General features: G+C 51.6%; 1 protein-coding gene across 4 annotated transcripts in view; it reads right to left on the minus strand.

The window, feature by feature from the left end:
- Positions 1-13,326, minus strand: part of STX18 (syntaxin 18) — a 143,657-nt gene that overhangs the window by 2,114 nt on the left and 128,217 nt on the right. For 2 of the 4 annotated variants that reach the window (XM_049886514.1, XM_049886513.1), the window contains exons 8-11: positions 5,454-5,512; positions 3,927-3,996; positions 1,107-1,187; positions 482-607 (exon numbers count right to left, since the gene is read on the minus strand). In XM_049886514.1, the coding sequence (XP_049742471.1) occupies positions 512-607; positions 1,107-1,187; positions 3,927-3,996; positions 5,454-5,512 (306 nt within the window). In that variant the 3' untranslated portion in view covers positions 482-511. Of the gene's footprint in view, positions 1-57; positions 608-1,106; positions 1,188-3,926; positions 3,997-5,453; positions 5,513-13,326 lie in introns of those variants that run through there. The other 2 variants (XM_049886515.1, XM_049886512.1) reach the window with 1 other exon arrangement.

The following is a 13,326-nucleotide window of genomic DNA, read 5'->3' on the forward strand; positions in this document are numbered from 1 at the left end:
GTATGCTGTGTGTATGTCGTCTGTGTGTCTGCTGACTCGGGTGAGAAGCCATAAGGAAACAGAGAAGGCATCAGCATTTTATTTCCAGAAGGTGTTCACTGGGTCTCCTGAACTGCTGGGTGGGCAAGGTCACTGAGCTCCTTTGAGACCATCTGGGGGCAGAAGGCCTGCTGTGCACTGTGGCTCGGGCAGGCTTATGTCTGGGTGCAGTTGGTAATGATCTCCCCCATTTAATCCATCTTGCCTTATGACTGCTACACAGACCACCTTCAAAGTGCAGTTTTCTTTCTCAGCTACAGACAGGGCAGGCGTACAAGCACTGATCTGGGTGTCCCCCTTGTGTCAGGGCACGTGTCTGTTTCAGCCCACCCCCCCACCCTGCTCTATGATAAAGGCAGGTCACAGCCTTGCCTGGCGCTGGAGATTCGAGACAGCATAGCTGTCAGGAGCAGCCGGGCAGAGGTTCTTGTAGTGCACACACCTGCCGGGGGGTGTCGGCCATCCCGCCTGCCTAGCTGTCGTACCAGTCGAGGAAAAGCAAGGAGAAGGAGCACATGACGAGGAAAAAGAGGATCCACACGCGGAAGCCGGCGTTGTTCTTAATGGCCTGGAGGCGGGGGGGGGGGGGGGGGGACAGGAACATAGGGTTCTGTCACAAGGGACGGGGTGTCAGTGTCCTCCCGTGCCCGTGTATTCCCATGCACGTTCCGTCTCAGCTGGACCTCGGGGTGGTCACCTGCTCAGCACATAACCTGGGGGCGTCCTCCATAGACAGTAGCCAGGGCTGGGCCCTTGGGTGGTCCAGGTTTCCCCAGTGGTGCCAGCCCTGGATTTGGGGAACTAGTCTGACCTGAATTTCTCCTCTGGGGGCGCAGGCGCCACTGGTCCTCAGTAAGGGCTTGTGGTCAGAACAAGGAGGTGGGCCGGGGGCTCTTGTGCACACATGCGGGTCACCACGGTGCCCTGGTGTGGCTGGGACGGAGCGTGGCTGGGACAGAGCGTGCCTGACCAGCTGCATGGGTGTGTGATCAGCCCTGCCAGTGAGACTCATGCTGCCCCCCAGTTAGTGCCCCCCAAGTTAGACACGGGGCGATCAGAGCACCCACCTCTCTTATGTCTTCATTGCCCTCCTTTATGTTCTCAGTTGCCCCTACAACTAGCTGGTGAATGCTGTCAATCTCAGCTTCCTGTGGAAGAAAAGGGTGTCAGACAAACAGCCACCTCCCCGGGGGTAAAACTCACACCACACGGCTGCCATCGGGTCAGTTCCGACTCGTGGGGACCCTGCAGGACAGGGCAGAACTGTCCCATAGAGTTTCCTAGGCTGTAATCTTTACAGGAAGAGACTGCCACATCCTTCTCCTGCTCTGTGGGTTTGAACCGATGACCTTTCAGTTAGCAGCTGAGCCTTTAACCCCTGTACCACCAGGGCTCCTTCCTCAAGTGTGTATCATGATAAAAAGAGTCACTGCCACTTACTAGGGGACAGGTACTTTACATGCATTAACCCATGAACCCTCATAGCACCCTGAGAGACAGGGATCACCCCATTTTACAAAAGGCTCAGGGAGGTTTGACAATTTGCTCAAGGTCACAGAGCAACCATGCAGCAGCACTGAGATTACGCCGCTTAGAAGCTCCCTCTGCTCCTGCCTGGGCTCCTTCCCGCCCCTTGCTGTCTCTCCGTGCCCCTCGCCACTGAAGGGAGGCCAAGGACAGAGAGCTACTGTTTATAGTGGCCACCACCTACCAGGGGCTCTCCCTCTAGTCTCTCAAAATCCAGAGAAATAAGCTTCAAAATGTATATGCTTTAAAACATACATGCTAGCTTCAGAAAAAGTGCTGTTTTACCGTTGTGTTTGCCAGTGTCTCTCTAAAGGAGCTAAAATTTAAGAATCAAAATGGGATGCAGGATGTTTGCAAAAAACATTTCAGCACTCGGCGAGTGTGAGAAGTTTGGTTCCTAGTCTCCTCTGCTGACCCGTTTGGCTCATCAGCCCCCGTGCTTCCGCAGGAGAGCTCACGGATGCCAGGGCTAGTTTGCCAGCAGCAGGTCTGGCTTCCTCTCCCTTTAGGCAGTGGTGGAGCTGCGGATGTTGCCAACAGGCTAACGAGGGATTTGGGGTGCGGGGAGGGAAATGCCCGCTAGCTGGGTTTTGAAGGAGCCTGGCTGCTAACAGACTGCGGAGAGAAAAGCACCTTTGGCTGTCTGGTCGCTGGTAATGACTATTACATAGGACACAGACCGGGGCTGGGGTTGCTGGGATCTGTAATCACACTTCTCTGCAGAACGTCGAAGTGGAAGCTAATTGACCATTGCCATCGTTCCTAGGAAGTCACTGCTATAAAGGACCCTGTAACAGACGGGAAAACCAAGGCCTGGTTCGTCTTAGGTCCTAGAAACCCCTGAGGAGCCAAGGCACAGCTCTGGCCTGTGCTCTGCATGCCCCTCCCCAAGCTGGGAGCCCTGGGTTGCTGGGAGCAGCTCCATCCTACTGATGCAGGGAACACAGCTGTCCGGTGCCCTGCGGCAGCTCGCATTCATGGCATTGGGGCCCCCAGCACTGGGCTTAGTGTAGGAGCCTTAGAAGTGGTGCAGCTCTGAGTTCCCAGGGTGCTGGTCCACCAAGCCCCTGTGGCACTCCCTGGCATGGAAGATACACGGTGGCCGTGTTCCATCTGCCAGGAGAAATGGCAGTGGCTGCTGGCTGCACTGAAAAAGCGCAGATCTGCCGTGTCCACGCCTAAGATAGTAAGTTTCTTCAACTGAGAGCCTGCCCCGGGTACTTCCTATTGACTAGCTGGGAGGGTGAGGCAGCTGACCTCAGCCCCATTCTGCTGACGAGGACTGGGGCTCAGGGGAGCCAGTTCTCACTCACCCACTGAGTCATGGGGAATCTGGGCCTGTCTGACTCAGTTTACACTCTGAGCTGCCTCAGAGGGAGATGTCTGACTTAACTTTTTCTGTGGCATGCCGCTGAACTGATGATCGTGACATTGAAAATTCTACACAAAGGCAATAATTAAGCTTCTAAATTAAGGCTGAGCATACACATGCTCGAATAGTTCCTTTAACTCCTGTGAACCTGACCTTCCAGTGTGCCCTTAGACTTAATGTACATAACTTAACAAGGATTTGACTCTGGCCAGGTGGCTTAGGAAAAGCGGTTTTGTGAGGGAAGCATCTTAAGCCAAGTAGTCCGCTTTAATACACAGGAGAAAGGACTGTGTCTTTCCACCTCTTACACAGTCTTAAGATGACAAGAATAAAAGGTCTCTAACATTTTGCCAGTTACTGGCTAAAAAAGCTTCAGAAGTAGGCAGGCGGAAGTTAACGTGAGACTGCTCACTGAAGAGCAAGCAGTGGGATTCCTGTGAATACTACCATTCTGAGCCCCTCTGTATTGTGCACACACCACGGACAGAGGCTGCTGCCCACCAGGCACGGGGCCGGGTGCTTTCTGGAGGTTCTCGCTGAACCTCACACCAGTCCTGCAAGGGCACCTCCATCTTAGAGATGGGCAGTGTGGCTCAAAGAGGTTACTCAGCTCACTGAGGGCAGCTGGAACCATGACCTGCCTGCCCCCGTGCCTGGACTCCCTCCCCTGCCAAGTTGCCCTGCACCCCGCATCTCCACGGCCTTGGGTGGCCACTCAGGCTGGGTGGTGGGTTCCACGGGGAGCACTGCCTCCCACAGGCCACTGCTGCTCTAAGGCTTTGAGAGTGTCCACCGTCAACACTGGCCACCACACATGGCTGCTCTAGGGCTATAAGAGCATCCGCCGTCAACACTGGCCACCACACACAGCCCTGGTACACAGCTGAGGAGACACAGGGCTTCAAAGGTGTCCTGAATCCTTGGCACATTTTTCTCTTAAGCTAAACTTAAAACTACTGGTGTTCTTTTTTTTTTTTTTTTTTTTTACCTGTTGCAAAACCTTTTCCGTGAATATTTCTTGAAGTCTGGAAATTTCAACCACTTTTCCTTCAATTTGCCTTCATAAAAAAAAGAATCAATAGATTTTACGTTAACGATTAGTGTTGGTCATTTTAATACGAACACTGCACATTTCTAAAGAGTCTTTTATGTGAGTGCGTGGGGGGGTACACAACGTCAGATGGGAGGGGCAGGAGATGGGCAGACAAGGGTCAGTTCTACGTACTGTTCACCTTTCATTTCTTCCAGCCTAATCCGGCGTACTTTATTTTTCAGAAATACACTCCGCCACATAAGTAGACCCTTGACACCCAGGCGTTGTGCGGCCCCTGTATTCTGAACCGTGTGGGTCCTGCGCCCTGGTTATAAAATGCCAAGTCTCCACTGGGTCCTGTGGCCAGTGTCACACACAGAATACTGGCAGAGATGCCACTTTGTTACAGGTGAGGGAAAAGGTACACTTCTCACTCTCAGACCAACTCCCTGCTGGTTCCGTTTCCAAACATCCTATCTGGGTCCAGCATTTCAGTGTCTGTCCCGAAGTGCTGCACTGAGCCATCGCCCCTGCTTCGGGGCAGTGTGGACAAGCCTGGGGCAGGCCGGGGGTGGTACATGCTCGGGAATGGAAGCTAGGGCTGCCTGATGCTAACTCCTGCTCCAGCTGCTGACTGATGGGGCTGGGGCTAAGTGGCCCCAGGTCCACGAGGAAGCAGAGACACCTCAGGACAAGAGGAATCAGCTGTGTCACTTGGGCTGAGCCTCCTCTCCAGGTCAGGTGAGGGACGGTGAGAAGATCTGGAAGGAAGACTGAGCTTCCAGGCTGGGGAAGGAGTGGCAAGGAGGAGCTGGGTGGGGGCTGTGAGAGCTCAGCTTGTCTGACAAAGCACCAGGAGGCCCATCTCTAGGAGCAAAATACCAAGGAGAGCCCCGTCAGGGACACGCATGTGTCCTGGAAGCCTCGAGGGCCCTGTGGACAAGAGGAGGACTTGCTTTCTCTTAGGAAGTGCCCACAATACAACAACGGCTCCAGAACTCTGTAAAGACCTTACTTTCAAAATGCTCCAAACAGCCCCAGAAACCGAGGCCTCCGGGCGTGTTCACCAGCAGGCCAGCAATCATACACCTGTGTGACCAAAGCCCTGTTCTTACTCTGAAAGGCCCCCGTTCGGTGAAGGAAGGAGGTGGCTTCACTCTGTCAGCTATCCCCATTTCCTGATATCATTTTAGGGTAGTTAAGTGTAAACAACCCAAAGAGTGTTAATTATATTCAGCTTAATCTGCAAACACCTGGGAGGCTCAGGTGGGTAAGTAAGGAAGCAGCAGGCAGGTGGTTACGGCCCCAGGCCACAGGCGGACCTAGCTAGTGCATGTGGCAGCTCCCGCCCCCACCCCCCAAAAGGCCCAGACTGGCTGCATTCTGGGGAGGGGGGCCGCATGCCTAGGCACTAATGGAAAGAAAGTTCCTTTTCTGGACAAGCTGTAAAGTAGGCCATCTGCTCATGGGGGAACGACATACCTCACTTCATCAAACAGGCTGTTCATTTCGCCAATAAGTCGCTGATTCTCTTGTTCAAACTGTGTGGAGACACACACGTTAAGGATGGCATCACACTGGACTCAGTCTCAAAAGCAACGTGGCCGAAAGCAGGAGTCTAGCAAGGCGTCCTCACAGAAAACCCGGATCCACCCTCCAGGCATCACTGGCAGCCTCCTCCCAGTCAGACCACCACCACGCTGCTGGGGGACGGTCACATCGGTGTAAAAACATTCCCTACTTAGGGAGAAAGTAGAAACCCAAGCACAGTTGGGCACCCATGGCCTGATTCGCTGTACACGCCTCTTGTTCGTTTGAACACAAAGCCTGCAAGTGGCTTTTGTGACTGTACTTGTGAGGACACAGAACTCAGGCGGGACAGCCCCGGTACCCTCCCCGGGCCTTTCTGTCCTGCCTCTGGCATGCTGAAAGATCTGGTTTGGGGAGGCCCCGGAGAGGAAGGGGAGGTCAGGAACAGCGACAGTGTCCTAATGAGGTTGGTGGCTGGTCAGAGCAGGGCAGAGGCAGAGCTGCCACTGGGCCCCCAGGATGATGCAAAGCAGTCCCCTCAGCCACTTCACTCTCCTGAGGAGCCACCTTCCCAGGGCTCAGGCAGCTGGGCCCAGACTTCCAGGTTCAGGCTGGCTAAGAGTGGCCGCTGGACACCTGGGGGCTGTCAGAGCTGAGCTAATTTGGGAGGCTCACCATTCTGGTCAAAACAAAGGAAGCAGCATGGCGCAGGGCCAGCAAAATCTCTTCCTCTCCACCATGTACCCTTCCACTCCCCATGAACAGACAGGCGCTGTCCCCAAGCCCTCCCGCCACATGTCCCAGTCCAACTGCTCAGGCCCAGCTCAGATGCCACCTTCTCCAGGAGACCTGGCTCCCAGATTAGAAGTGATTTCTCAGTTTTCTAACTGTGGCCTAGCATTTTCTGGAAATATTAATCATTCTCTGCCTGGTAATAAATTGTGTGTGCCTCAAACTATGCACTTCCTGAGGGCAGGAACCTTGTCGAGCCCAACTCTGACAAAGTGTCACATTTGGCTTTCTTTCACATGTACCGAAGCTGCAGTCAAATCCACCAATGCTTTCTGAAGGGTGCTGGGCTCAGCCCTGTGGGGAAACAGGTCAGCAGGCCCTTGTCCTCTGGAGGTGCTAATCGGACTGGAGACCTGGTCTACCACCCACTTAGTAAAGCAAGAATGGAGGAAAGAGCAATGGTTACGGAGCTCCTAATGGCCACCAGGATGGCGCTGGGCACTTCACATGCAGGGATTCCTTTAGTCTCAGCCAGTCCTGCGTGCTCCCATTTCCCCAGAGAGGAAGTAAGCTTGTTCTGCTCTGCTCCCTTTGTGCCTTCTGGTCCGCACCTCCCGGCACTCCCACCTCAAGTCTTGCCCTGCTCAGGCCCACTCTTGGTGGAGCCTCCAGGCGCAGCGCTCCCTCAGCAGGGCCTCCCTCCCAGCCTCTAATCACCAGCGCACCAGCTCCAGTCAGCACTCTTCACACAGGCCCCCCCTTCCTAAGTCTGCTACTTTTACCTCAGGCATTGCTCACATTCATTCCTTCCTGCTGTCTAATTCCGCCCCCATTGTCTCTTGCCCTCCTCCAGTCCCTCCTCCCCTCAGCTGTCAAATCATCTAAAATGCCAATCCGGTCAGACTGCTTGGTGCTGCCTGGGCCCTTCAGGTGGGGCTGAGACACAGGGTTCTCTGTGACCTGGCCACTGCCTGCCTCTCCTGCAGTGTCCACACCAGGCTTCTGCCTCCCTCTGCACAACGGGGCTCTTGTTTAGCCCACACTGGGGATTCTGCTGGTCCCTCAAAACTCGGCGAAGGTGCCTTCTCGGGGCTGCCCTCTCAGACAGAGGGGGCAGATCTAGCCACTTTCCAGTGTTCCTTTCCTCTCTTTACACAGTCTCCAGCACCTTACTCCATCACTGCATTTCTCACACCTATATTTCCTTCTGGGGTAGGGGGGTTCTTCTCTGGACCCCGAGCCTGGAGCATAGCCGTGCACGCTGCAGGACTCCACTTCTCAGCCCTGACTGCATCAAAACACCAAGCTGCCCTGGTTCCAGCCCAGACCGACCCGGGCAGCAAACGGGTGGGTTGGTGAGGCTTCTGGAAGGGTGGAAGTGCCAGCGGAAGCTCCCCCACAACCGCCTCATCCCCAGGGTGCTGCCTTGCTGACACAGTGCTGCTTACGGCCCTTGTAATTATGCCTCAAAAAGGCTCTCTAAGAGAACACAAATTTCACTTCTGAGTTTAAAAGTATCACCTCTGCCGTCAACTCACCAGTTCCTTCAGTCTGGTAGCTAAGGGAAAAGTGCAATTACTTCGGCAGCAGGTGCTAATTCACTCAGGCACTACTGGTTCTTTAGGGGTGGGGAAGCATTTTCTTTGTCTTTTTCTAATGACGGAATATGGCCCTACTTTGAAACTGTTCCTAAATGAAGTTAGCTAGTGACATGAGGTGATTTCTGACTGGAATGTACCTTTTTTGTTTCCTCTCAGCCTGAGGGCCTGTGGTAGAATGGTGACTGCTCTCAGGCCTGTCCATAACTGTGACTTCTGAAGCGCTGTCAGCGAGAGCAGGGGCAGGAGTGGGATCCAACTCTGGCTCCCGTTTCCTTGAACCCGTGGGTCCTTGATGGGCCTTGAGAAGTACCCAGCTCAGTGGGAGAAACAAATGCCTCAGGATTTTGAGCAGTGACAAGGGCTGAAAAGAGGTCTACCAAGGCCAAGAGCTTTAATGGAGAGCAGCTTTGATTAGAGGGCATCTCTCAGAGAGCCAGGATACAGTGAACCCACGTTAAAACAAACAAACCTCGTTTCCCACACACAGGTGTGAAGCTGCCACTTCTGAGAGTGGGCGGGGCTCAGGCAGACTGGGTCATGGGCAGGCTGTGACAACATTACCTTGTACCAGGTTTCAGAATGATTTCCAATCTTGGCTAAATGGCAACCTGTACGCCTCACCTCACGTCTATTGAGTGAGGCAGGAAGCAGCCAGATGCCAGGTGGCAGGCTGGATGGCAGATATGCCAGGGGCCTCGTGGGGACCCCTTGGGTGCCACCTTCCCTGTGGCCTGTCAGCTTCTCTGTGAGCAGATGTGCCGATTCTTAGCCTTTCCTGCCAGATCCTGAGGGTGGGGGCAATGGCTTGAATGCCAGCTTCTTCACCTCTCAAGCTGGTAGGCATTGGACAGGTTACTTAACCTCTCTGTGTCTCTGTCTTCATCACTAAAATGGAGATAATACTGGTGTTGTTCAGTGCCCTCAAGTTAATTCCAACTAACGACCTTACAAGACAGAGCGAATCTGCCCCATGGGGGTTTTCTAGGCTGTGATCTTTACTATGAATATGCAAAGGCATTTGACTGTGTGGATCATAACAAATTATGGATAACATTGTGGAGAATGGGAATTCCAGAACACTTCACTGTGCTCATGAGGAACCTGTATGTAGAGCAAGAGGCAGTCGTTCGAACAGAACAAGGGGATACTGTGTGATTTAAAGGCAGGAAAGGTGTGCATCAGGGTTGTATCCTTCCACCATACCTATTCAATCTGTATTCTGAGTAAATAATCCAAGAAGCTAGGCTATATGAAGAATGGGGCCTCAGGATTGGAGGAAGACTCATTAACAACCTGCATTATGCAAATAACACACCTTGCCTGCTGAAAGTGAAGAGGACTTGAAGCACTTACTGATGAAGATCAAAGGCCACAGCCTTCAGCACAAAGAAAACAAAAATCCTCACAACTGGACAAATAAGCAACATCATGATAAATGGAAAAAAGACTGAAGTTGTCAAGGATTTCATTTTACTTGGATCCACGATCAACAGCCATGGAAACAGCAGTCAAGAAATCATATAACGCATTGCATTGGGCAAATGTGCTGAAAAAGACCTCTTTCAAGTGTTAAAAAGCAAAGACATCACCATGAAGACTAAGGTGTGCTTGACCCAAGCCACAGTGTTTTCACCTCATATGCATACAAAAGCTGGGCAATGAATAAGACTGAAGAACTGCTGCCTTTGAATTATGGTGTTTGCAAAGAATATTGAATATACCACGGACTGCCAAAAGAACGAATAAATATGTCTTGGAAGAAGTGCGGCCAGAATGCTCCTTAGAAGCAAGGATGGCAAGACTTCATCTCACACTGTGGACATGTCATCAGGAGGAAACAATCTCTGGAGAAGGGTGTCATGCTTGGTAAAGTAGAAGGTCAACAAAAAAGAGGAAGGCTCTCAATGAGATGGACTGACACAGTGGCTGCAACAAAGGACTCAACCATAGCAATGTTTGTGAGGATGGTGCAGGACTGGGCAGGGTTTCCTTCTGTTGTACACAGGGTCACTATGAGCCGGAACCAACTTGACGGCACCTAACAACCACCATTACAGGGGCAGATACAAGGTCTTTCTCCCACAGAGCTGCTGGATGAGCACTTAACCAAGTGCTTAACTCATGTGCCATCAGGGTTCCTTGGGCATGATAATACCTGTTGCCACAGAGTCAATTCTGACTCATAGTGACCCTATAGGACAGAGCAAAGCTACCCCCATAACGTTTCCAAGAAGCAGCTGGTGGATTTGAACTGCCGACCTTCTGGTTAACAGCCAAAGTCTTAACCACTGTACCACCAGGACTCCTGGGATAATAATAGAACTTCCTTAATAGGGTGTTAGGAGGAACACCTAAGTTAATACACGTAAGTGCTCGCCAAAGTGTATGGCACACGGTAAGCCCTCGATAAGTATTATTTATTACTATGAGTCGGGTCTGTATATGCAAAACGAGTGGCTGGATGCTGTCTGTAGGCCTTTCCACCTCTCAGGTGTCAGGGGCCAGAGGGCTGCGAGGACTGCTTGCCATGTGCTCTCTAGGGCACAGGTTGATGCACACATGGCTTCATCAGCCCGGGCTTGGTGGCAGCTGCAGCAGCCAGTGTCTGTCTCTGGTGGCAATGTCCCTCCCCACATGGACAGGGATCTTACAAGGTGCAGAGATGAGCAGACGCCTGGTCACCCTGGTCAGCCCTGCAAACAGGAACATCCACATGCTCTCCGAAGGAAAGCCTGAACTTCATCGAGGAAACGCTTCATCCATGTATGAGGATGGGAAGGGAAATATGCGGGCCTAAATGATAGGGGCAGTGGGCAGGCAGGGCCCCCAGCACATTAGCCAGCCCTTGCTCCTGGGCTCCTCGCCAGGGCCAGTTCGCAGTGCCTTCCCTCAGCGGGTCGATGCCCCAGCACCCACCCAACCACAGCCAGGACTCAGCTGTGTGGCCTTGGGCAGGTGACTCAAGCGCTCCATAAAACGGGGCCATCAACAGTGCCTACCATATGCAGTAGAGTAGAACTGCCCAGAAGGGTTTCCAAGGCTGTCATCTGTACAGAAACAGACTGCCACATCTTTCTCCCGCGGAGTGGCTGGTGGGTTAGAACCGCCAACCTTTTGGGTAGCAGCCGAGTGCTTGAGTGCTTAGTAACTGTTGGGCCACCGCCAGGGCTCCTTCGACTTTCAAATAAGATCCTGCTAAAGGGTTTATAATCTGGTTGAAAGGATACAAACCCACATTGTGAATACACTGTTACAGAAATCCCCTTTTAATCTAATCCTCTTTGCTACTGTTTTAAAAAAGATAATCACTCTTCCAAAGCCTCTGAGAAGCACAGGCGGCTGGGTGAAGTATCTGCATTGCAAAGATCCCAAAAGACCCACAGGAGGAAGGGCCCTGGGCTCAGGCTAGAAAGCAGCCTGGCACCCTTGGCGCAGGAGCCCACTGCCCAGGCCCTCCCAGGGCAAAGCCACACATGCTTTCTCTCTCTGCCAAACCTTCTACACTGCTGGCTCTGTGACCCTCACCTGGGTCCCCATTTGGGTCCCATGACCAGGATCCTCCCCCGTGCTCTTCTCTCTAAGATTGGGACCCCAGCCCTCGCCCACCTGCCCTTGTGGACACAGACACAGGCTCTGCCAGCTGCCACCTAACGCTGCGATGGGCCTATCTGAGGAGCTGGAGAGGGCGAGGGACAGATGTCATGTGGCTTCGAGACCCAGAAGTCACTTTCATGTCTTTAAAAATCATCCCATGGAATAGATCCATCCATACAGTGGTTTCACTTGAGGCCAGAACTGAATGTGGTCCAGTGAAGGCAGCGTTTTCTCGATGGTAACATCAGAAAACAATCTGGTTCCACTCAGCCTGACCACAAAACATCTGCTTATGCTAACTCAGAGGCATTAATATACCTGTATCCTAAGTTATAAATGGACATTTATTGTGCAAATCATATAATACCCTGCAACCATTCTGGAACATACAACAACTGCTCCTCAGGGTGAAATAATGAATTAAATTGCTATTGTAGGGCTTAAGTCATTATTTTACCCCGAGGAAAAATTCAGAAACAATGATTATGAATTATGATTACAATTTGCTACAGCACTTCCCAATTTAAAACCAATAGTATTTCTTTCTCTTCATTTTCAGGGTTGAGCCTTTTAAATAAGATTTGGGTTAGTCAGACTATAAGATACGGTCCTTGGCTATTACTCCCAGTTAAGAAAGAACTTAACTGCACATTAAGTAGCCTGGCGCAAGAGTACTGAACATTACAGCCCGCTGCCCAATCTGCTAGATCAGGCCGGTCCTGCTGATTCTGATGGCGTCAGTCACGGGTACCAGCCAGTGGACTAGCCAGCATCCCTGGGAATCACCACTGACATGTCTTCAGACAGTGACTCAGCTAGGACAGTGCAATGAGATGGAAACATAGTGCAACAACAGTCGTTAGGGAAAGAAGAGCACTAGTGCATGAAAAATTATTTTTCTATACCAAAACCAAATCCACTGCCACTGAGTTGATTCCAACTCATGGAGACCCCGTGTGTTACAGAGTAGAACTGCTCTACAGGGTTTTCTAGGCTGTAATCTTTACGGTGCAGCATCAGGATTGGACGAAGACTCATTAACAGCCTTGGCACAACCTTGCTTGCTGAAAGTGAAGAGAACTTGAAGCTCTCAGGGATGAAGATCAAAGACCGCAGCCTTCAGTATGGATTACACCTCAACATAAAGAAAACAAAAATCTTCACAGCTGGACCAATGGGCAACCTCATGACAAACGGAGAAAAGACTAAAGTTGTCAAGGATTTCATTTTACTTGGATCCACAATCAACGCCCACAGAAGCAGCAGTCAAGAAATCAAACCACATATTGCTTTGGGCAAATCTGCTGCAAAAGACCTCTTCAAAAAATGCTGAAAAGCAAAGATGTCACCTTGAGGATGAAGGTACGCCTGACCCAAGGCATGGTATTTTCAATTGCCTCATATGGGTGGCAATCGACTCAACAGCAACAGGTTTTTTGGGGGGGAGGGGGGTGCATATGTATGTGAAAGCTGTACAATGAATAAGGAAGACTGAAGGAGAATTGATGCCTTTGAATTATGGTGCTGGCGAAGAATATTGACCATACCATGGACTGCCAAAAGAAGGAACAAATCTGCCTTGGAGGAAGTACAGCCGGAATGCTCTTTAGAAGTGAGGATGGGAAACTTCATCTTACATACTTTGGACATGTTGTCAGGAAGGACCAGTCCCTGGAGAAAGATATCATGCTTGGTAAAGTAGGAAGACCCTCAATGAGATGGACTGACGCAGTGGCTGCAACAATGGGCTCAAACACAGCAATGACTGAGAGGATGGAGCAGGACCAGGCAACATTTCATTCGGTTGTACATCAGTTTACTATGAGTTGGAACTGACTCAATGGCACCTAACAACAACAAATCCTCCTAAACTGTGATGATTTTAAAGGGGAAACCAC

This window comes from Elephas maximus, chromosome 5, assembly GCF_024166365.1.
Source record: "Elephas maximus indicus isolate mEleMax1 chromosome 5, mEleMax1 primary haplotype, whole genome shotgun sequence".
Taxonomy (NCBI): Eukaryota; Metazoa; Chordata; class Mammalia; order Proboscidea; family Elephantidae; genus Elephas; species Elephas maximus.